General features: G+C 40.4%; 1 protein-coding gene across 6 annotated transcripts in view; it reads left to right on the top strand.

Moving 5' to 3' along the window:
* Positions 1-9382, top strand: part of CDC27 (cell division cycle 27) — a 70251-nt gene extending 60869 nt beyond the window's left edge. For 3 of the 6 annotated variants that reach the window (XM_029927394.1, XM_029927391.1, XM_029927390.1), the window contains 3 exons: positions 4652-4726; positions 5530-5686; positions 7779-9382. In XM_029927394.1, the coding sequence (XP_029783254.1) occupies positions 4652-4726; positions 5530-5686; positions 7779-7861 (315 nt within the window). In that variant the 3' untranslated portion in view covers positions 7862-9382. The remainder of the gene's footprint in view (positions 1-4651; positions 4727-5529; positions 5687-7778) is intronic. The other 3 variants (XM_029927396.1, XM_029927393.1, XM_029927392.1) reach the window with 1 other exon arrangement.
* Positions 9383-25720: the final 16338 nt, after the last annotated feature.

The raw sequence follows: 25720 nt of genomic DNA, 5'->3' as shown, positions 1-25720 counted from the left end.
GCAGAGAGAAGGGGAGACACAGAATCTGGAGGAGGCTCCAGGCTCTGAGCTGTCAGCACAGAGCCCAACGCAGGGCTCAAACCCACAAACTGGGAGATCATGACCTGAGCTAAAGTCGGATGCTTAACCGACTGAGCCACCCAGGTGCCCCGAGACTTTTCAACTTTTAACTTGTTCTTTGAGGTACTATTATTGTAATTCATCATTTGTTTTCATGTTTTTGCTTCATTGTACCTCTTTTTTTTTTTTCTTTTAGGTTTATTTGTTTATTTTGAGAGAGAGTGAGCAGGGGAAGAACTGCAGGGGGACGGGGGTGGAAAGAATCCCAAGCAGGCTCCGCACTGTCAACACAGAGTCCCACACGAACCATGAGACCAAACCTGACCAAAACCAAGAGTCAGCCACTTAACCAACTGAGTCACCAGGCACCTCTATAACCACTTAGATTGGGTCAGGTTCTTCAGTTGAAGGATTTTATTCAACTGATTATTCTAAAAGCCGTTGTAATGCCAACACACCTACCAGGTATTATGCCACTTAAGTCAGCCCTGTACTTGCTTCAAGAAGCCCAAGTTCCAGTCTGACCTATTGTTCAAGTTACACAGTCATAGCCATTTTTGAGTACCAGCTTAGGGTTTGGCTAAATTATAAGACCTACTTTGATGCATGGGTATATCCAGTATACCTATATTAAAATAATATAAAAAGGGGCATGAGTAAAAGTTACTGGTTGCTTCCAAAATGTCTTGGCTCCAAAATGAAAATCCAGTGGTGTTAAGAGGGCCACCTCAACCTCTCTGTGGTGAAAGCATTGCTAAAATCCCCCCATTTTATGTGCTGGAAGTCTTAAGTCTTTTGGGGAAAAAATGAGAACTCTGATACTGTGTTATATACAGTTTCTCAACGAGTCTTTGTAATTAGATTATCGAGGTAGGGAGGTCTCTGATACATGCATGAAATTTTTATGACAATTATAATGCACAGTCATAAAAGAAAGCTGTCGCTTCTGAACTATATGTGGTGTAACAGAGAAGGATTGGGGTGCATTGTCCTATGTAAGATTTCTGTAAAGCAGCGATTCTCAAAGTATGAGCTGAGAACATCTGGAGGTCCTCAAAAATCCTTTCAAGAGTCAACAAGGTCACAGCTATCTTCATAATAATATTTAGATGTTATTTGCCTTTTTCACTCTTATTCTCACAAATGCACAGAGGAATTTTCCAAAAGGTACATGACAGACAGAATGGACTGAAGGCAGAAGCAGATAGGAGTCCAGCGATTTCCGTTAACCAGAGATCTGCAAAAATATTAACCAATGCCATTACTCTTACTTGATGTATTATTCTGAAGAAGTTATTTTTCATTAAAAAGATATTATCTATGTTAATAAGTAATGCCTTTATTGTTCCTTTTAAATTAATGGATAAATATTTTTTAAACCGTTCAAGTTTTAACTTCTGATATGGTAAGTATTGATAGCTATAACCCACATCAACAAAAACTCTTGGGGTTCCTCAATAAACGTTAGAGAGTATAAAGAGGTCTGGAGAACCAGCAGGTGTGAGAACTGCAGTATTAAGTCAGCGCCAGGCGTCTTCCCTGTGGCACCGGCTCCGCCAGCCCCCGTCAGTCATGTCTAACAGGGTAACGGCGATCCTGAGTAACTAATATCCTGGCCCACAGATCTTTTATCTCGAGGCTTTATTCCACGTATATTTTACAATATTTACTAATATGGAAGGAAGAGAGAACGGTCTGCCTCGTAGACCTATCACATGTAATAAATCTTCCGTTCCCAGACAGGCGAGTTGGATTCTCAGACCCATTCAGCCTGGCGGTCCTTTGAGTTTATTTCTCTTGGCGAACTGTTGAGAATACACCAGAGCCCTCTACGTACTTGTGTAAAACACACAGCCTTTTAAACAAATACACCATCCCAAGAGTGTGCGCGTGCGTGTGTGTGTGCGCGTGTTTGCCTTTACTCTTTTCTCAATTCTTTTTATTGCAGACAATTTCAGACATCACTGTAGTTTGGTAATGAACCCATGGAATCTACCACGCAGCTACTTTCACACTACTTTCCACAAGATTTTATATAAATCTTTTATTTTAGATAATGCTAGTAAAAATTTTACAGAATGTAAAGGAAATTACATTTAGCCTTAGGTGAAGGGGGGATGGGGCGGGACTGTATTAAACTGTATTCAACTTTTTTATAACGTGAAGTAAGATTGGTTCCTTTCTACCCTCTTCAGAGAAATAAAACTAAACTCTTATACCAACAGTGAATAAATCCCCTTATGTTACCTAAATTCTATAATTCTTTGATACATTTGCTAGCCCACTATCTTCGATCACTGCCTTAGTCCTTATATCTTTATGGGGACTTTTTATGAAAGTAATAGGCCTGTTGCAAAAAAACTCAATAATATAAAAGTGTAAAAAAAAAAAATACAAGGTTGAATATGCCTCATAAGCTGACCTTCCAAGGGAGGAGCATCGTAACAACTCAGAACACACTTCTCTAGTCTTTTTCTCATTATTTACAATTTTTTAATTTTTTTTAATGTTTTATGTATTTTTGAGACAAAGAGAGACAGAGCATGAACAGAGAGAGGCAGAGAGAGAGAGGGAGACACAGAATCGGAAGCCGGCTCCAGGCTCTGAGCAGTCAGCACAGATCCCGACACAGGGCTCGAACCCACAAATGTGAGATCATGACCTGAGCCAGAGTCGTAACTTAACCAACTGAGCCACGCAGGTGCCCCTTACATATTTTTATTTGTCCCTAAGAGGTAGCCTTACATTGCTGTGGTAGGCAGAGTAAGGGCCCCTCAAGGATGTCCAGGCGCTGATCCTTGGTTCCCGTGAATATGTCACCTTACACGGCAGGTGTGATTAAGGACATGGCCCTGGAGTTGAGGAGAGCACCCTGTGTTATTCAGGTGGGCTCAGTCTAATCACTTGGATCTTAAAAATTGAGGATCTTTGCCAGCTGTGGTCAGAAGCAGTGTGAGAAGGACTCAGCCCATCCTTGTTGCCTTTGAAGGTGGAGGAAGGCGACTACAAGCCAAAAAATGTGGGCAGCCTTTTGACAGGCCAGGGAGAAAGGCAGGGAATCAGGTAACCTTCAGAAAGGAAGACTCCTTGATTTTAGCCCAGTGAGATTCCAATTGGATATCTAATGCACAGACCAAAAGATTAAAAAAAAATTGTCTATTATAAGCCATCAAAACCGTGATAATTTGTTATGACAAAATAAGAAGCTGATACAATTACACATATTCTGTAATTTGTTTTTTTTTTATTTCTGTGCATATTTGGTATTTCTTTTTTTTTTTTTAACCTAACTTTGGATTTTGTTTTACTACAAAGGGGTATAGAAAAGGAGAGTAGATAATCTCTGTGGACAGTAAAGAGAAACAAAGTATAATATTTATGTTAGAAAATTCAAAAAATAGAGAAAGCTACCAAGGAAAAAATAAAATGCCTTCCCTCCCCCTTTACCTCAGTCATCCTCACCCCAAAGGTAAGCCACTCTTACCTTGATTAGGGGCATATAGGTATTGATTTCTGCCAGAAAAAAAAGGAAACTTATATTTATGCTCACATAAACGTATTTATAAAGTGTTTATGAGAATACCTACATAACTGTGTATGTGTCATATGCATGTTTTGTTACAAAAGAAATAATATTGCATATACTTTACTGCATCTTTTTTTTCTTTTTTAACCTCGATACAAGAGCCTACAGATGTAGTAGTCCATGGAGATGGGCCATAATTTAACTAGGCCATGATTAGACACACCTTCGCCGCTTCTAATGATTTGCAGTAACATGTTGAATGGAATGTTCTTACAAAACTGATGTAATGAACTTTTTTGACTATGTCCCTGGGACAGATTGCTAGCCCCAGGATTGCTGAATTAATGGTGACATGCCGTTTTTAACTTGATACTGCTAAGTAGTGTTCACAAATGATCTTTGCATGAGTTCACCTTTCCACCTTCAGTGTTGGGAACACCTGCTTCCCCTCAGTCGTGTGACTTTATGTATCAGGTTAGTTTTATTTTTGCCCATTTGCTGGGTGAAAAAGCAGACAGTTTCTCAGTTGGGAACCCAGTTTTATTTTTGATCATCATGTCTTTTTTTAAATACATATCATTCTCTCTATCCTTTCTCTCAATTTCCCCAACTCTTAAGCAATGGTCAGAAGATTTCTAAACAGTTTTGACTTAATTCAGAGGGTTAAATTGTAGACTCTTTGTCATTAGTTAAAATAGGTTGGTATTCAAAGCTCAGTGCTTGAATCTGGAAGAACTTCTGTTAACAGAACTTCAGAATTATTTTATTCTGCAACTTAGTCATCAATGGAGCATTGTTATTGTGTATAAAATGTTGACCAGAGCAGGTATTGTCACCACCTGCATGTGTGTGTTCTCAGTGTCCTCTCGTGAATTCCTGCCATTTCTTAGTTCCTGTTGTCATAAATATTTTTCATGCCTTTTTTTCTCACGACAACAAGTAAGGCAATAGGGAAGTGCACTGATAAAGATCTAGTAAGCTTTAGTTAAGATGATTTGGGAAATCAAATAAAAACACTTGCACTTTGTAAAATTTTGCTACTCTGTTTTTCTTTGCTTTTTTCAGTCTGCTTTACAAGAACTTGAAGAATTGAAACAAATTGTTCCCAAAGAATCCCTCGTTTACTTCTTAATAGGAAAGGTAAAGATGCGGGGGGCCATGGTCCTAAACTGTGACTTTCATAAGAAATATTAACTTCTGAAGAAGAAATATTATGCAACATCTGTTGAGCAAATCAACTAGATTTCTGAACTAAATGCTCTGGGAATGAAGAACGGAATTAGTTAAACATTTAAGAAGACGATGTCCTGATGAAGGAGCAAAAACATACACCCCGGATCTAACCGTACTATGGTTTTGGAAGCATGTCAGCACTTGCAGCCAGTGGCCAGTCATGACCTCATAACTGAGACTACATCTTGGAAAGCTCTTAGCTTCCAGTTACCCATAAATACATAGGCATCCCCCCAAAAAAGAGAATTAATGGCTCTGTGTTGTCTTAATTAAAGGAATGACTTCCGAGATTTCAAGGCCGGACTAGTCGGACTTTACAGACTGGGCCCCTAAATGCCAGCTGGTTAAGGTAGCTGAGAACGGTGAACAGGTGTTAAGGGTTGATATAGCAACCTTTAGAATCAGTGTAAAAATACTGCTAATCAAGCAGCTTAGAGTCCATTTTTTTCAATTGTCATTGGTCTAGTCAGAATATGATTTATTGGAAACTCACTATTGGAGAGACAGAGGCAAGGAATTCTGAAAATACCTGATTATACTAAAAGGAACTCAAAAATTAGTCTGAGTTCTTCTGTAGGATGAAATGACCTACTCATCAGAATGGGTTTACAGCATGTAAATTAGAAGCCTATTTAAATTATTAATGTTTAGGATTTTATAATTGAAGCTCACAACTTAATGAAAAATGTAGTGCTGCTGTTTATTTTTAGGTTTACAAGAAGTTAGGTCAAACGCACCTCGCCCTGATGAATTTCTCTTGGGCTATGGATTTAGATCCTAAAGGAGCCAATAACCAGATTAAAGAGGCAATTGACAAGCGCTACCTTCCAGATGACGAGGAGCCAATAACCCAAGAAGAACAGATCAGTGAGTATCATCCGTATGAATTAGATCGATGTGTATCAAACCAGAGAGCTAGTAAAACATCATCTCAGAGTTAGGCAAAGCAGAGCAGATCATTCTTTATGACACAGAATCAACTTTTTTTTTTTTTTTTCAAGTGTTGAGTGTTCAGAAAGCTACCTTTTACACAAGAATTTGTGGGCTGCTTTTTAATTTTCTTTTTTTTTTTTTTTTTTAAGTTTATTTGAAAGAGAGAAAGAACGGGTCAGGGAGGGTCAGAGAGAGAGGGAGAATCCCAAGCAGACTGCACACTCCATGCTGAGCCCAACATGGGGCTCAGTGTCATGACCCTGAGATCATGACCTGGGCCAAAATCAAGAGTCAGATGCTTAACCAACTGAGCCACCCAGGTGCCCCTAATTTATTTTTTCTAACCATAGTATATTTATACCAAATGCAATTTTAGGGAAATTAAATAGGGCAATATATTAACAAAGTACATATGGGGTCAGGTAACTAGTCTGAGTTTTGAACCTGATTTGCTGTGTGACTTTGACAAATCCATGGCAGATTTTTACCTGGACCTCAGTTTAAGTTTAAATATGTAATAAAGCCTGCCATACATGCTTAGAAAATCGGGGTGGGATGCGCAGGAGGATAGATGTGACAGTTGAAGACATAAGTTGTGAGGAAATTAATAATTTGTGCACATTTTTAAAACTTTTTAAAATTTTTTAATGTTTGTTTATTTTCGACAGACAGCGAAAGACCGAGCATGAATGGGAAAGGCAGAGACAGAGGGAGACACAGAATCGAAGCAGGCTTCATGCTCTGAGCTGTCAGCACAAAGCCTGATACAGGGCTTGAACTCATGAACCTTGAGATCATGGCTTGAGCCGAAGTCGAATATTTAACTGACTAAGCCACCCAAGGGCCCTAGTTTGTGCACATTTAAAGTATTGACAGATCTGCAGTAACTGTTTAAATTCTGTGAAGCTCTGGCAAATTCATAATCCAAAAATACGGCATATGTATATAAATTGAAGGGTCAAGAAAAGAGGAGAGAACAAAGAAGTAGTTTAAGGCAGTAGTAAATACTCTATCCCTAAATTGAGTATATATCTTAAAATAACTAGTGGAAACTAAGTCCCAATATAATAATATTTTTTTATGAGCACCTGGGTGGCTCAGTCAGTTAGGCATCTCTTAGTTTTGGCTCAGGTCATGATCTTATGATTTATGAGATTGAGCCCCACATCAGGCTCTGCACTGACAGCACAGAACTGCTTGGGATTCTTTCTTTCCCCTCTCTCTCTGGCCCTCTCCTACTCTTGTGCATGTGTTCTCTCTCAAAATAAGTAAGTAAACTTTTTTTTTTAAGAACAGTATTTTTAGGGGTACCTGGGCGGCTCAGTTGGTTAAGCCTCTGACTTCAGCTCAGGTCATGATCTCATATTCATGGGTTCAAGCCCCACATCGGGCTCTGTGCTGACAGCTAGCTCAGAGCCTGAAGCCAGCTTCCGATTCTGTGTCTCCCTCTCTCTCTCTCTGCCCCTTCCTGCTCATGCTCTGTCTCTCTCTGTCTCAAAAATAAATAAAACATTAAAAAAAAAAACAGTATTTTTTAATAAAAGAATTGAGAAACATCTGATGAGGCAAACTAAGATGGCTTTGTGCCAGAAAACTTGGCAAAAGGCTTTAATTAAAATTAAAAGTCCTATAATCCCAATAACCCTTCTTAAACTGAGAGTTATGTCCTGTATTTCTGTGAACTAGCAGGGACTGTTCCCAAAGGGGGTCGGCAGTCGGAGGGAATGTCTGTCTCTTTTTAATGTCCCCGAGAACTGTTCGAATTCCTAGTGTTGGGAGAAGAAATTCGTTAGGGAGAGGTAGCTTTAATAGCTAAAACTCCTCAAGGTTAAATGCAGTGACCCAGTCTTCTCCGACACGCTGTAAAGTCAGGAATCTGAGCTGCGTTTGATGGGAGGGTGTCAGGACTTTGAAGGGCCTTCATGTGAGACCCCGAGTCAGTGTGGAGGAGCTGCCCTTGTTTTCTTGAACCGACAAGAAATATGCATCAGACACCTTACTGTAGACTTTCGTTTTATTTTTAAAGTGGGAACAGATGACTCCCAGGAGAGCAGCATGACAGACGCGGACGACACACAGCTTCATGCAGCTGAAAGCGATGAGTTTTAACTTCTGGAAATCAGACTTTTGCAACTGGATGTGTGACTAGTGCTGACATGTTTCTTGTCCCTCCGTATACCGAGTCTTCACTCTTGAGCCGGCAGTGTCCTCATCCATCACTTAGACCATGAGTGTGCCACTGTCACCGGACCCTGACTGTACCCAGAACGAAAGGCAGTGCAATATTTAGCTGCTAACAAGACTGGCTCTTTCACCAGTACGAGCGACAATTTAGGGGGGTGAGATGGGGAACTTTCTTTTCTTTTTCTTTTTTTTTTCTTTAATCTCCCTTTGTTGGAAGCTATCATGGAAGGAAGAGTTAACGTTTTATCTTGAAGGAACCATCAGATACGGAAAATAGCAATGAACCAGAATTTCTTGGTTGTTTTCCAAAAATTTGTTTTCATTTGGTTCTGTTCCTGATTAACAGTGACTGGCCTTCATTTCTAGGTTCTTCAAGCATGGTGTTAGCAAGTGCCAGCTGGAGCAATAAAAGACATTGCCTGTAACAGAGTAACTTGATTGCCAAGGAATGTAAATCACCTTAAACTTGCAGTGTCTCCCATAAACAGATGTAACGGGCATATTGGGACTCGTGTAGGAATCAGATATCCCTCCATACAGTGTACACTTATTCTTGGCAAGAATGCTTTAATGTCTAACCAAGAATTTTAATTTCTTCATCTTGCTTCAGAGTGTTGATCACTGTCCTGGTATTGCAGACTTTAGAGTTGTTCCTTTACCATATTGCCTCTTCTCTTTGAGCTCTGTGGGATCACCTTTAACATTCAGAGATGATAGAGTGCCCACTGAAAAGCCAAAACAAGGCCCTCGGTAACCATTCAAGTTCACCATAAGAATCAAAATGAGAACACTAATGTGGAGAGACTTAAAAGAGATCATGATAGCAAAGCCTTAATACAATCAAAATTGTACCATAACCTGGAATCTATATTTGTTCAAGAAAGTATCCCTTTGACTTTTCTAAGTGTTTAAGCAGGGTGCAAGAATGTGTACTTACCTTTGGTTGAGGTCATTTCCATTCTTTTCAGCTCTCTGCTTCAAATTATTTTCAGCAGTGTGAGTCACCAAAACGTTTACCAAGAGTGATTGGGTTTAGGATATTAGAAATTTTTAGCTGGGGGGGCGGGGAAACATTCTTATGAAGGAGATGAGTTCTCTCCTGAGTGTGTCATAATATAGATGGGTGTCCTTGGGGAATGGCCACGATTTTAAAGATCTAATTATGCATAATAAATGGGAATTATTGGAATTTCACAGTAACAGATTTAAAGTCTTAAATTGTGTATCTCCTTTATTGTAATGTATTGAAATTTTTAGAGAAACTTTAGTTGTTAACATTTTTTTAAGTGCCAATGTCAGAATATAACAAATTATAGTTTCTTATGAATGACAGTCCTACGGTTATTATTTTGGATTCTCTGATGAAGGACAGATTTATCTACTGGTTACCTGTACTTGTTAGTCAAGTTGTGAAAATAAGGTGGACTACAGAAGACGTGAAGAGAATTTTAGCTTGTAGACTCAGTAATTTTCTATCATTTACTATTAATCTCATTTGAATGTGGATTAGATACCATTATAAATTAATTCAGGTCAGAGTCTTAGATTAGGTAATCGGTGCCAGAGAGGTATTTAACAAAATCTCCTACCTAAATCTATGTAATATGTGCTGCTTAAAAACATAATTTATAAGAAAAAGGAAAGTCTGGGAGTAAATGAATATCATTAAAAATTCCCAAAGGCTAGCACTTGGATTCTAACAAAAATTCCATTTTATTCATTAGTTCTGTAGTATTTAATTTTATACTTTTATTTTTTTAATTGGCAAATCATAAGCCAGCTCTGTAACAGTATCAAATACAGAATTTCATAGAGAGCTTCAACCTGAGCTCTACTACAAAGCCTGGAGAAAGCTAAGTTCAGAACATAATTTGCTGATGTATAATTATCTTTTTTATAGTAGGAATTTATGTCCTGTGCCAGAGGGGAGGAGAGCCTTTCTGGTACTTACTTTGTGACCAAACATAAAAATATAGTTGTGGAAGGTACACCATGGCTGTTTCTGGCTGGCTTGCCTTTTTTTTTTTTTTTTTGCCTGGAATGAAGATCAATCAACCAGAAAAGGACAGACATTTTGATCAAGCAAAATGTTTGATATTTCAGAAGTTACTCTGAGGGAAATTTAAATTCTAAGAACTTTAACATCCTTTTTATCTCTTTAAGCTTTTCACACACATATATATGTACACACACACACTTTTGTTCAGAAGTTACGTTGTGGCATTGGATATTTTTCCCCCTTGGAAATAGCTCTCAACTCTGGGATTTTAGAAGGTTGGAAATATTTTTTCAAGTGAACAGTGGTACTCAAAATAATGAAAGGTGGTCCCGACTTTTTCTGTATGTCATTATTTTAAAATTTTTGTTTTTTCCAAGAACTGCAAGTTACATCTGAACCATGCTGCTGTTGTACCTTCAACAAAAACTCAGTGATAACCAGTCCTTAGTCTATTAAAAATGCTCTTTTTGAAGAAAAAAAGTTTGGAAGTCTCTGATTAGCCAGAGTATAGTGTGGGTCTTCACTGAGAAATACAGTGACCCGTTTTCTTTGTGAAAACCTGAGGAAATGCAAGTGTGGGTGTGATGGGTGTGTTCTATTTGCATTGAAACAATGTAATTTTGTGTCTTTTTTTTTTTTTTTTTTTTTTTTTTTTTTTTTTTTTTTTTTTTGCTTTTCCTGACTTATTTTAGAAATTGTACAGTGGGGGTGGGGTGGGGAAAGCCTTTTCTGTTAATATATTTACAATTCATTAAAGGATACAGAAAATCCAAATAAATTACTTTTGAAAGCAATTTATAATCAAGTTGTTGAAGATCTATAAGCTGTGCTGGCTGTATTTTTATAGTAAGGCACAGCAAAATAGTGAAAAATTAAGTTTTGTGTTCCACAAAAGTCTAGGGCAGTGTTTCTATAATTTTATTTAAACTTACACCCTCTTCTAATACATACATATACTCTTTTTTTAACACATCCTTTTTTAGTATTTGGAATTTCAAAATAAACACTGTGACAAAAATGTGGTAATTTTTTAGAATACATTTTTTCAAACAACAGAAGCCCTTTGCCAGCAGCTGCTACCTTGCAAGTCACCTGCTTGTTCTCTAATCCTAGAACTTCTGAAATTCGTTTAAAAGGAACACAAAGCTTTTTTGTTCCATTCAGGATCTATTTTAAAAATCAAGAAAGAAAAATTCTAGAGAAGTAGAACATAGAAAGTAAGTCTCACTCTGGTCTGATTATCTTGGATCACACGTAGAGAGCTGAATGGTCTTGTTCAGACTGCAAGAGGCTGTAGCCATAGAGAAAACACATGAAGCGGGATCAGGCCGATCAGTAGGAACAGGACCGTCCTCTTCCCTGGGACCTGCCACTTACCGTCAGCCGGACAGGGATAACCAGGAGTGTAGACAGGAAGCAGTCTGGTTTGTTCGGCTGCTAATTAATGGTTCAATGTAGGTTTTATTTTTCTTTCTAAGTGCAAACTCTGCCAAATAGCCACATTTAATGAAAGCTTGCCGTACACACTGTGCGACTTGATCTGTACACAGTGTTTCCAGTCTTCAATCCTGTGAAGGCATTACTCCATTTTACAAAAGAGAGAGGGGATGACAGGGCAGGACACTTGGGCATTAGCATGTGGACACCTCTGGAAGTTTCAAATCACGTCTAATTTTGGCTATTGGATGTCCTCTCTAGTATTTTTAATCACCTACTAAAGAGTACCCTAACCAATCGGGTTTTACAGAGAAAATGTCAGTATTTAGACGCTAAATCTATGCTGCGCGCAGTCCTTTGAAGGCACGTCGATCTGTATCCTGCCTCCCTCGTTTTTCCTTTCACACTGAAATTAAAAGCGTGTTATTCCTCCTTGAATGACTATAATTTGCTTTAAACTAGAAATAAAAGTTTTTAATTTTTTATTACCATTACCAATTTCCCCTCTCTATCACAAGCATGCTTTCTGATATCCTCAAGACAGAATTTTCAATATGGGGCTAAAAGCTATAGTTGAGGAAAAAATTCAAGGTCTTGAGAATACATAAACGGCTTCGCTGGAGTTGGAATAAGAAAGGGAGCACCAGCGAAAGCTAAGAACAATGAGGTAGACTTGAGGTTCCTAATCATGGATTTTTAAAAAGCACTAAACTGATAACTAGAAAATGCGGATTTTGCCTCAGTAGCTCTGTGACCTTGAACGAGTCACACTTAAACCTTTTTCTGATCAATACAAAGAAGATCAGCTGTGCTCTTAGCTCACAGAGGACTGGGGAGCAAATGTGCTAAGTCACCACGGAAGTGCTTTGGTCGCAGTGGACAAATACGCAGTGATAATAATGGGGGAGAGATGAAAATTGATTGGGTTGATCCCAAGACACGATCCTGTGAGACAAGTTCACTGTACAACAGTAAACTTTGAGTCTAGGACAGGGATTGATTGTCTGTGGCCTAGAGGCCACATTGGCTCATTGCCCGTTTCATATTATTAACTGTAGCTATAGCCATTTGTCCATGGCTGCTTTCTCACGTCAGTGACAGTTGAATAATAGGTGCACAGAGCCCCCATGGCCTGCAAACCATTAATACTTACTATCTGTATTTGTGTGTATGTATATATTGACATATATACACGTAGTGTAGATTATACTGTATATATAACCTGATATTCTATACTTTGCAACCCCTGATCTAGAACTTCTAGCTGTAAATCACTCAAATAGCCTATTTTCTGTGGTGCTAGATTCTTCGCATTGTTTCATAAGTTAAATCACCTGACAAGGAGCTACACAAGAAGAAAAATTCATCAGTTCTTAGTTTTGCTTTTAGTTTTTTTAAGTTTATTTATTTTGAGAGAGAGAGAGAGAGAGAAAGCAAGGGAGGAGCAGAGAGAGGGAGAGAATCCCATGCAGGCTCCATGCTATCAGCACAGAGCCCCATGCAGGGCTCGAACTCACAAACCATGAAATCATGCCCTGAGCCGAAATGAAGGGTCAGATGTTCAACTGGCTGAGCCACCCAGCTGCCCCAATTCTTAGTTTTTTTAATAATAAGCCTTGATTGGGTAAAGGGATTTCTTCTTATACAGTGGCACTCCTTAAACTTCTTGCCAGTTTGCAGCATTTCACACCAATGCTGCATCTGTGCCCATAATCATTTGAATAACACTAGCATTTACTTGCTTTTTATGTAGCATTTATGGATCATTTTGAAATAAGAATAATCGGGGTGCCTGGGTGGCTCAGTCGGTTGAGCGTCTGACTTCGTCTCAGGTCATGATCTCACGGTTCGTGGGTTCGAGCCCCGCATCGGGCTCTGTGCTGACAGCTCAGCCTGGAGCCTGCTTCAGATTCTGTCTCCCTCTCTCTCTCTGACCCTCCCCTGCTCACACTCTGTGTGTGTCTCTCTCTCAAAAATAAATAAACATTAAACTTAAAAAAAAAAAGAAAAAGAAATGAGAATAATCTCACTTCATCTTTACAATCCTAAAAGGTAAGGCACATATTATCTGCTTGATGTGAGAGGAAAACTAAAGCTTCAAGAAGCCAGAACATTTGCAAAAAGTGGAAACTCCAGGGAACAACATGGCAGATTAGTGCTTACATTACTGGCCAGGACTGGGTCACAGAATCATTCCTGGCTGCAGGGGATGCTGGTAAATTTAGAATCTGGAAAAGGAATGGGTTTGCCATGAGTGGTTTAAATCATGATTTATCTCCTGGGTTCTACACAGATTTTGTTAGCAAAGAAGGGGGGATGGCTGTTGGTCCAACAGCCACGAGGCCCTGCCGCACTGCTGTTAAGGAATTCCTGCTTTTTGACCATTGATCTTGTATTCAACTTCTGAAACTTTCTTACCTAAGAGTTTGTAGGGTTTCTATATAAGATTATACTATCTTCAAACAATGATGTTAATTCCTCTTTAATCTTTTATAACCTACCTCATTTCTTTTTTTAACTACTATCGCCAGGATCCCCAATATTACATTGAGCAATAGCAGCCATAATAGCAAGCCCTCACTGTCTTGCTCCCACTGTTAAAGGAAATGCTGCCAATTTTCTCAAACTTTCAACTCCCTGATAAAATCGCAAGCCGCTATTACGCACTATGTCCCCTTGCTAATCTCATTGTCAATCCTAACACTCATCCCCCACTTCAGCTACCACTTATAACCACTGCTACTCAATTAAGATAACCTTTCCATTGCTAGTTTCAATGGCTTTCATCATGACTAGGTCCTGAAATGTATCTGTCAAGCATGTTCAGACTTCTGGGGTTGGAAGGCAACGGCAGTACCCTGATTACAAATCTGCCCCTCGCTCTGCCAAAACAACTGTCAAATCAATTAGAACACACAAAAACTACACAGGGTGCAGGCCTTCATTACTAGAAGACTGTAACTTCAAATTTCCTGTACGTGGAGGGCCGGGGGGAGTTCCGGTAGGGGATCCTGCTACCACCACAGCATGAGGAAGGAGGTTAAATCACCCCACGGGACAGAGCAGAAGGGAGTAGTGGACTTAGAGGAAGCACAGACAGAATCTACAGGGGGGGGAAGGAAACCGCAAAATACCACAGTTTGGCGCTTGAGATCACAGTCCTCGCTTTCGGGAAAGGTTTGAAAATGTATGGGGCCACGAGAGGCAGCCTCGTAGAAGCCGTGTTTTGGGGGAGAATCAGGAGCGAACAGGCAGTGAAAGCAGGGGGAAATGTAAGACTAACGGAAAAGAGAAGGAAAGCCCATCAACCTTGCTTGCAAAATTCCTAAACTGCACGAAAGAGGGTGGAACTGACAGATGAGGGCTCTGAAACTAAGAATTATGTCCCTGAAATTGTTTTGAATAGGGTACAGCCATCCACGTCCTACAAAACTGTTGCAAAAAGTCAGAAAATGTAAATTACTAAAGCCTCTCTGGGAGCAGCTGGGCGGCTCAGTCGGTTGAGCATCTAGCTCTTGATCTTGGCTCCAGTCATGACTCCAGGGTCATGGGATTGAGCCCCGTATTGGTCTCTACACTGAGCGTGGAGCCTGCTTAGGATTCTTTCTCTCTCTTTCTATCCCTCTGTCCGTCTCCCCCACCTCCCGTGCACATGCTCTCTCTCAAAAAATAAATCTGTTAAAGCATTTCTGCTGGTGAAAAGTCTTCCCAGCAAACAGCCACAAAACTAAGGAAAAGGCATATCCTTTTAAAAGCATCTGGGGGCGCCTGGGTGGCTCAGTCGGTTGAGTGTCCAACTTTGACTCAGGTCATGATCTCATGGTTCGTGAGTTCAAGCCCCGCCTCAGGCTCTGCAGACAGCTCAGAGCCTGGAGCCTGCTTCAGATTCTTTGTCTCCCTCTCTCACTGCCACCCGCACTGTCTCTCTCTTAAAAATAAATAAATGTAAAAAATTAAAAGCATCTGAGAGAGGCACCTGGGTGGTCCCATCAGTTCAGCAACCAACTCTGGATTTCAGCTCAGGTCATGATCTCAGAGTTTGTGGGTTCAAGCCCCCATCAGCGTAGAACCTGCTTGGGATTCTCTCTCCCTCTTTCTCTGTCCCTCTCCCATGCATGCTCGCTCTCTCTTTCTCTCTCTCTCTCTCTCTCTCTCTCTCTCTGTCTCACACACACAGACTCTCAAAATAAACTTTCAAAAATAAAAAAAGCATCTGAAAAAGTGAAAAACCACCCTAAATTAAAAAAAAAAAAAGAACAAAAATGATGAATTTGACTACACTAAAAACCTTCTGCATGACAAAATACAAATGACAAACTATGAAGATATACAGAAGCTGCTCAGAGAGTTTCCACACTCACCGAATTTTCCAGGAATGCAGCTACCACATAAATTGAGAGAAGACTGCTCTGGTGTGTTTGAAACTTTACCAAGGAAGCTGCTTGTCTGGGAGAATGAGGCCACCTACAGCAACGCTGCCTGCCCGTGGTACTTGAATGGGCAGCACACACAGCTTTGTCACTCTGCTTTGGAATTTTCATATGTGGCTACGTAACAGAGCCGTTTGGAATCTCCTTTTAACTGCCTTACTACCCCAAACTTCCTAAATCATCAGAGAGACACGAATGCAAAGATCTAGTTTCCCTGCATCAAACAGATTCTAGAAAAAAAAAAAAGTGAATGAGAAAGATCTCTGAACTCTTATGGAATGATTTTCTGATGTTATTAAGTAAAAGTAAAATGCAAAAGATTGCGTTACTTTTTATGTAAGAACAAACATTTGTTATGGTGTAACAAAAACACCATAGGCCAGATAGTTTAGACAACATGCCCACAGTCCTGGAGGCTGTGACACTCAAGATCAAGGTGCCAAAAGATTCGGTGTCTGACAAGGTCCTGCTTTCTCATTCAAAAGTGGTGGTTGTCTAGCTCTGTCCTCAGGTGGCTAAAGGAGTCAGAGGGCTCTCTGGGACCTCTTTCATCATGGCACTAATCCCATTCATGAGGACTCCACCCTCCCGACCTAATTGCCTCCCAGGGCCCCGTCTCTAAAACCAGCACATTGGGGAATTAGGATTTCAACCTATGGATTTGGGGAGGACATAAGCATTCAATCCAATGCATTCTTCTTCTTTCTCCCCAAAATTCATGCCCTTCTGACATGCAAAATACCTGAACAGCATCTCAACAGCTCAAAAGTCTTAGCTTATTCCCATATTAACTCAAAAGTCTAAAATGTAAGGTCTCATCTAAGTATCATCTAAATCAGTTCATCCATCCTGAGGCAAATTCCTCTCCAGTTCTGAACTTGTTAACCAAACAAGTCATGTGCTTCCAAAATACAATAAGAGAGATAAGGATAGATGTTCTCCCTCCAAGAGGGAGAAATAGGGAAAAAATAAATGAATGAGTGGTCCCAAGCAAGTTCAAGCCCTAAGGGGGCAAATTTTATTCGACATTAAGGTTTGAGGGTAATCCTCTGGGCTCCATGCTCTGCCTTCAGGCCCACTGGTGGCATGCCTGGTAAATACGGAGCGAGTGCTAGCCTCATCCTGTAACAATGATAGTAATGATTGAATGAGGCAAGAATCCTCCATGGACGGTAAATCCAGAGGGGAATTTTAATGACAAGCATTGTATTTGCATGGTTTTACATCGTCTCCCCCGCCCACACACGCAGCTTGTTAATTGCAAAGAAAAAAGAAGACTCAGCAGTGGAGAAAGTGGAGAGTCAAAATTGTATCCAATGAAGGACCTCGGGATAACGTGTGCCTCCAGGTGTAATAGCCTGAGAGAGACACAGCCTACGCAGTATTCCTGCCAAGACTGCAAACCTTAAGGTAAACAAAGGAAACACTGGACAAAATGCAAAATAAGGTATAGATGCTATCTTAGAAAAACATTCTTTGAGGACCGTCCATACTGTTTTCCGGAGCGGCTGCGCGAGTTTGCATTCCCACTGACAGTGCAAGAGGTTTCCACTTTGTGCACATGCTCGCCAACACCTCTTGTTTCTTGTGTCGTTGATTAAAAACAAAAAACAGAACTGGGGCGCCTGGGTGGCTGAGTCGGTAAGCGTCCGACTTCGGCTCAGGTCATGATCTCGCCGTTTGTGGGTTCGAGCCCCACATCAGGCTGTGCTGCTAGCTCAGAGCCTGGAGCCTGCTTCGGATTCTGTGTCTCACTACTCTCTGCCCCTCCTCTGTTCATGCTCTGTCTCTCTCTGTTTCTCAATAATAAATGCTTAAAAATTTAAAAAAAAAAAAAACAATAAAGCATGAGGGGTAGGAGAAGACGCTCTTCAAGAATGTTAGTGCCATAAAAGATGCCTGTGGAAATGTTCCAAATTAAAGGAACATTGCAGAAAAAGGCCCATAAATACAGAGAACAGACTGGTGGTTGTCAGAGGGGAGGGGGAGGGGGGAATGGGAAAAATGGGTGAAGGGGACTGAAAGGTACAGGCTTGTCATGAAATGAATACAGGTACAGGATAAGGCGTATAGTCAATGGTATTAAAAAAGAAAGAAAGAAAGAAAGAAAGAAAGAAAGAAAGAAAGAAAGAAAGAAAGAAAGAAAGAAAGAAAGAAAGAAAGGAGAGAGAGAGAAAGAAAGAAAGAAAGAAAGAGAAAGAAAGAAAGAAAAGAGAGAGAGAGAGAGAAAGAAAGAAAGAAAGAAAAGAAAGAAAGAAAGAAAGATATGAAAACGAAATGCAATACCTGGCCCTGTATGTATGGTGGGGCACCTGGCAAAGAATATGTAAAAAAAAGAAAAAGAAAAAATATGTTTGACAGAATAAAGTATTACAGATTTATGAACTGTTGTTCTATAAGAGGATATCCCTATTTTTAGGAAATATACACTGAAGTATTTAGGTGGTAAATACAGGCCATGGTATTTATAATTTAGCCATAAAAGTCTCAGAAAAAGGAATATATATACATACACACATATAAGTATATATCTAAACAGATATAATTAAATCTATAGACCCAAGCATGTATAAGCATATATGTATGCATGTGTGCCTGTGTGGAGAGAGACAGACAGAAAAGGAGAGCAAATAAGGTACATATTAACAATAATGGTGCATCTGGGTAAAGGGTGTTTTTTGTACTATATGTCTATATTGTTTTAAGTTTGTTTATTTTGAGAGAGAAAGAGCATGAGCAGGGGAGGGGCAAAGAGAGGGAATTCTGAGCAGTTTCCATGCTGCCGGTGTGGAGACCAAGAGCGGGGTCGAACCCATGAACCACAAGATCATGACCTGCACTGAAACCAAGAGTTGGATGCTTAACCAACTAAGCCACCCAAATGCATATATACATACATATATGTGTATATACACACACATATACACACATACACGTATATATGTGTGTATGCATACACACACACATACATATATATATATTTTTTTTTTAAAGTAAGCTCTACACCCAATGTGGGACTCGAACTCACTACTCTGAGATCAAGAGTAACATGCTCCACTGACCGAGCCAGCCAGGTACCCCTGTACTATTTGTATTTGTGCAACTTTTTGAAAGTTTGAAATTAGTTCCAGATAAAAGGGTTTTTATAAAATCCTGTTATTTTTATTCTTTAGTCTGTTACTATGGTAAATAATAATGCTAGATTTTTAGATGTTGAAATATCCTGCATATTTGCAATAAACTCTCCTAAAGCATTGTTTTCTTTCTTTCTTTCTTTCTTTCTTTTTCTTTCTTTCTTTCTTTCTTTCTTTCTTTCTTTCTTTCTTTCTTTCTTTCTTTTCTTTTCTTTCTATTTTAGAGAGAGAGCAAGAGTTGGAGAGAGGGGCAGAGGGAAAGAGAACCTCAAGCAGGGTCTCCATGTGGGGCTCAATCCCATAACCCTGGGATCATGATCTGAGCCAAAACCAGGAGTTTTATGAGGAGGGAGAGGAAGGAACAGAGAAAGAGGGAGAGAGAGAAACCCAAGCAGGCTCCGTATTGTCAGCACAGAGCCCGATGTGGGGCTGGAACCCATGAACCATGAGATCATGACTGGAGCCGAAATCGAAATTGAGAGTCAGACACTCAACTAGATGCCCCTCTTTTTACAATTCCTTAAGAAAATTGTTTTTAATTTAAGTATAGTTGACACAAAGTTACATTAGTTTCAGGTGTACGGCAGAGTGCTTCAACACGTTTACACGGTATGCCGCTCTCCCCACAAGTGTGGCTACCATCCCGTCACCATCAACTACTAGTCCAGTATCATTCACATTATTCCTTATGCTGTGCCTTTCATCCCTGCGGCTTATTCAGTCCGTAACTGGAAGCCCGCACCTCCCACTCCCCTTCACTCACTTTGCCCATCTCGCCACCTCCTGTATCGTTTGTTTATTTTCTTGTTTGTAAGATGCATCTTTTTGTGTCTAATTCTAGTTTATACCATTCCACTGTTTGAATTATACCACCATTTATTTCTCATTTTATTGTTGATGGACATTTGGAGGGTTTACAATTTTAGTCAATTAAAAACATTTTTCTCTAATGAACATTTGTAAATAGATCCTCGTGCATATAAGAATACAGGTGTCTAGGACTGAGGGGTTGAATGTGGCAGCTGCTAGCTGCAAGCGGCTATTAAGTACTAAGAACGTGGTTGGTCCAAATTAAAACGTGCTTTATGGGTACCTGTTTGGCTCGGTCCATTAAGCATCAGACTTTTAATCTCAGCTCAGGTGATGATCTCACTGTTCATTGGTTTGAGCCTCAGTTTGGACTCTGTGCTAACAGCACAGAGCCTGCTTGGGAGTCTCTCTCTCCCTCTTTCTCCGTCTTTCCCCCCCCCCAACTTTCTCCAAAATAATAACACTTGAATAAAGATTTGAAAAAGAAAAAAAGGATTGAAGAAATAAAACAATACATATCACTATTTCATAACCACCATACTAATAATTGTTTGGGGCCAGAATGATCACTGAACGCTAAAAACTAGTAAGAAGAAAATTGAGTAAGAAACCAGATACATACATAGTCTCAAAGCACCTCATACTTATTATTTTTCCCTTCAAAATTAATAACTTTTAGGGGTACCTGTGTGGCTCAAGTGGTTAAGCTACCGACTCTTGGTTTCAGCTCAAGTCATACTCTCTTGGTTCATGGGTTCAAGCCCCATGTTAGGCTCTGCACTGACAGCTCAGAGCCTGCTTGGGATTCTTTCCGTCTCTCTCTGCCCCTCCCCTGCTTGCTTGCATACACATGCTCTCTCTCTCCTAAAATAAGAAAACATTTAATAACTTTATAGTGGAGAATCTTGGCAGATACGGCCTTTAACCGCATGATCAAAATTCATCTCTGTAATGGGACAAGTAGCTGTTACGTGCTTCCGGATAGGACGCAAGGGAAAGCACACGACGTCACTTCCGGATAGGATATCCCCATCCAAAATGCCTAACTTGAATCTAATTATGAGGCAATACAAGACAAACTAATTTTTTAAAAAGAGATTTTATTTTTAAGTAATCTCTCCACCCACCGTGAGGCTGAAACTCACCACCCCTGGGATCAAGAGTTGCCTGCTCTTCCGACTAAGCCAGCCAGGCGCCCCAAGACACTCATATTGAAGGACATTATGCATAATAAGGAACTCGCAATCTTCAAAAGTTTCCAAGTTGTGAAAGACCAAGACAGACTAAAGAAGTGTTCCAGAGAGAAGGAGACTAATGGACGAGTAAATGCAGTGGGTGATATTGGATCGGATCTTGGTCCAGAATTTCTTTTTATTTTTATTTTTTAAATTTTTTTAAACATTTATTTTTTTTGAGAGACAGAGAGAGATTCTGAGCAGGGGAGGGGCAGAGAGAGACACACACACAGAATCAAAAGCAGGCTCCAGGCTCTGAGCTGTCAGCACAGAGCCCATGTGGGGGCTCCAACCCACAAACGTGAGATCATGACCTAGGCCGAAGTCTGTGGCCCAACCAACTGAGCCACCCAGGCGCCCCCCAGAATTTCTTTTTAATATCCTTTTCCTACACAGCACATAAGTGAAACAATTAGCAAAATTCAAATAAGGTTCGTAGATTAAATAATAGTGTCAATGGTAATTTTTTTATTTTGATAACTATAAAATAATATAAGACAACAGACTTATTGTTAGAAAATACAAGTATTTAGGGGTAAAGGGACATTATGTCTGCAATTTATTCTCAAATAGTTCTGAAAAAAATCTTTTTGTGCATGCATATGCAGAGAGAGAGAGAAAGAAAATTATAAAGTGAATGTTGTAAAATGTTAACATTTGAAGAATCTCAATAAAAAACAGATGAGAATTCTTTGTATAAGTTTTCAACTTTCTGATAAATATTTCAAGATAAAGTGTTAAAATGATACACATAAGTCTATTTATGTAACCATTTTAAAAGACAAAAAACTAAACTATGTTTAGGGATGCATATATATTGACAAGTAGTTATCTCAAGAGTAAGGACAGTATTGTGACCCAAAAGACAGTCCAACAGCTGGTGCTAATATCGATGGTGGTCAGACAGCTGTTTGTTCTATCAATATTTGTTCACCTGTACATACAATATTTTTCTGTATATGTGTTATATTTTAAATGAATGTTTTTTTAAAAAGACAATACCCTGGAGGAAAATAAAAATCATAATATACTAAAACCTTTCTTGTTTCTCAGACTAGTCTAGGCTCCCCTAGCTGCTGACTAGTGATAGACATTTTAGAATGAGAGAGACGCAAAAGATTGACTTTTGGGAACTCTAAGTTTCCTTTTTCTTAATTAAGAAAAAATTTTAAATGTTTTTTTTTTTTTTTTTTGAGAAGGGGGGAAGGGGCAGAGAGAGAGAGGGAGACACAGAATCTGAAACACAGAGCCTGACACGGGGCTCAAACTCAGGAATGGCAAGATCATGACCTGAGCCAAAGTCAGATACTTAACCTACTGAGCCACCCAGGTGTCCCTGGAACTCCAGAGTTTCTAATCAAATTTCAAAAATGTAGTATCCAAAAATGTAGTGGATCACTTAGATATATTATAAAATGATAACAATACATGCAAACCAATTTTCAGAACATATCATGTAATACATGCTTTTAACAAAGGCACTGGGTACCTAAAACATGGACTGTTGAAAATACAGGGTATTTGGGGTGCCTGGGTGGCTCAGTTGGTAGAGCACATGACTCCTGTCTCAGGGTAATGAGTTTGAGTCCCACATTGGGTATGGAGATTACTTAAAAATAAAATCTTTTAGGGGCACCTGAGTGGCTCAGTCGGTTAAGCGTCTGACTTTGGCTCGGGTCATAATCTCACGATTGGTGGGTTCGAGCTTGCTCAGAACTTGGAGCCAGCTTCATATTCTGTGTCTCCTCTCTCTCTGACCCTCCCCGCTCATGCTCTGTCTCACTCTATCTCTCAAAAAATAAATAAATGAAAAAAAATTTTTAAATAAGTAAAATCTTTTAAAAAATACAGGGGTATTTGTTTGTCACGATGGTAAAAAGCTACATTTTATTCCCTGCCTCACATCATTCCTTTTCCATGCAAGTTAAAGATCAATAAAAGGAAGGAAAAAACATACAGTTAGATCAAGATCTTGTGATTAGCAAATATGTGTAAACACACAAAAAAGAACAAAACCAAAATTCTATTCATTACAAGTCACTGTCTCTAGGGAAGAGGCTTGGTGGATTATGAGGTTTGTGTGCATGGAAAGAATCCTGTGGAAAGGAGGGTAGAAGTCTTGTACTCCTCATGGCTGTCCTGTGTCTTCGCTCCTCTACCCTCATGGACCATCTCTTCCTTTTGAGGCTCATATTATCTAGCGTTGAGACCCTTTTCCCTACCTTGACTCCTTCCTCTATCAACCTTCAGGCCACTCCTTCGGTGTGATTTTTTGAGCATCTTTTGAATCTTCCTTTCTATCATCCTGGCTGGGGTTAACATCCATGCCTCACTTTTCCTCAGCCTCTTCAATTCTTTTTTTTTTTTTTTTTAAAGTTTATTAACTTTTGAGAGAGAGAGAGAGAGCGGGAGCAGGGAAGGGGCAGAGAGAGGGAGACACAGAATCCGAAGCAGGCTCCAGGCTCTGAGCTGTCAGCACAGAGCCTGATGTGGGGCTCGAACCCGGAAACCATGAGATCATGACCTGAGCTGAAGTTGGACGCTTAACCACTGAGCCACCCAGGCGCCCCAAACCTCTTCAACTCTTAATGATCTTTAAGTCTATAGACTTCCACCCATGGTTATGCAAGGGTCTTTCCTGGCTGAGGGTCTGCTCCATCTCTCAAACTCTGGTTCCCAGGATTCAACTCTCTGACCCATAAATTTAACTTCCTCCAAGCTTACTTCCTTAATCCTATTTCCTCAGTCAGTTAGTTCCATCTCCTGGAGGCAAGAACCTATTCATCCTTTTTTTTTTTTTTTAACCCATCTTAAGATGGTGCGTGGGTGGTTCAGTTGGTTGAGTGACTCCCTCAATTTTGGCTCAAGTCATGATCTCATGGTTCTGTTATGCCCAAGATTTCAATATCGTCCCCAAAACCCAGAGACTGTCGGGGAGACTGAGTCATGCATGCAAAAGCAAAGGGCTTTATTACGGGCTTAGGCTGGCCGGGCCTAAACTCGGGCTCACAGACTTTACCAGCGCAGTGGATCTGTGCTGAGAGCCCTGAACAAAGGCGGGGCAGGGCCTTTATGGGTTTGGGAAGGGGGAGTTACAGGAAACTGTGACACAGGTACAGGGGTCCAATCATTATCGCATAACATCATTGGCAGTAACTTTAACCATACACATTGTCCAGAGGGTTCGTTACTTCTGGCAGGACCCAATCACAACATTTAGAGTGTTAACCAATCACAGAGTGGACCCAGGACCCAGGACCCTCACGTAGGGTGTAACTAGCCTTAAGCAATAGGTGATTATTTATAGCTTCTATCTCTAGGCCTGCCCTTAGGAATGTTAAGTGTGTTAGCTGGCCTTTCCTGACTGGGAGTTACAAGGATGGTCCCTCCTGCCTTGGGCAATGTGTGCCCTTCTATTGTCTAATGATTCTGAGAAACCCACACCTAGGCCTCCAAGGTCAGAGGGGAAAGTTGAAGCCTGTCATGGAGTCAGTTTGATTCAGACCTGCGTCCTTGCAGTTCGTGAGATTGAGCCCCACATCGAGGTCTGTGCTGACAGTGCAGAGCCTGCTTGGGATTCTCTCTCTCCTCTCTCTCTCTCAAAATAAATAAACATCTAGAAAATAAAAATAAAGAGGCACCTGGGTGGCTCAGTTGGTTAAGCATTTAATTTCAGCTAAGATCATGACTTCATGGTTCATGGGTTCAAGCCCTGCCTTGGGTTTTGTGCTGACAGTGTGGAACCTGCTTTGTATTCTCTGTCTCCCTCTCCCTCTCTCTGCCTTTCCCCCGCTCACGGTCTCTCTCTCCCTCTCTCAAAAATAAAGAAACATTAAAAAAATTAAGAACTAAACAAAACACACACACACACATACACACACACACACACACACACACCCATTTTGATTTTCTTCTTTCCTAACTAGTCTTGGCTTCATGATCATTTAAACCAGGGGCTGAGGGAGGGTGATCACAAACTAGAGTGTCGCCCAAAAACTGAGCAATGCAGACCTAAGGCTTAGCTGGCTCCACCACCATTACAAAATGCTGTGGACTCGGGGGCTTAAACAACAGAAATTAATTTTTTTCAGCTCTGGAAGCTGGAAAATCCAAAATCAAGATATGGGTGAAGCTTGACTTCTGGTGAGGGGACCCTCTTCCTGGCTTGTACACGGCCCCCTTCCTGCTGTCTCCCAGCGTGGCCGGAGACTGAGGGATCCCACTTGTCTCTTCTCACAACCCCAAATCCTGTCAGATCGGGACCTTACCTATCTGGTCTCATTGAACTGTAATTATTTCCAAAAAGATCCTGTTTCCCAATACAGTCACATGGGGAGTAGGGCTCCAACATGCGAATTTTGAAGGGACACAATCAGTCCTTAGCACCTGGGTATTAAAGCTATTGTAGGAGATGGGAGAGATGGTGACAAACTGGAGGAGCTCAGCCTGGTCCACAGTGGCCACTCGACCCCAGAAGACATTGCTATCGAGCAGAGGCTATTAACAATAATTGTGCGATGGAGCATTTTCACGATCTCATAAGGCCTTTGATTCCCTTCTTCAAGTAACATTTTAAATGCATAAAATAGGGGCACACAATAGGAGCACCTGAGTGGCTCAGTTGGTTAAGCGTTGGATTCTTGATCTCGGCTCAGGTTATGATATTGGGGTTCATGAGTTCAGGCTCCTGGCTGATGGCACAAAAACTGCTTGGGATTTTGTCTCTCCCTCTCTCTGTC

This window comes from Suricata suricatta, chromosome 17 (assembly GCF_006229205.1).
Source record: "Suricata suricatta isolate VVHF042 chromosome 17, meerkat_22Aug2017_6uvM2_HiC, whole genome shotgun sequence".
Lineage (NCBI taxonomy): Eukaryota > Metazoa > Chordata > Mammalia > Carnivora > Herpestidae > Suricata > Suricata suricatta.
The sequence above is the reverse complement of the archived record's forward strand: the minus strand, read 5'-3'. Positions and strand labels throughout refer to the sequence as shown.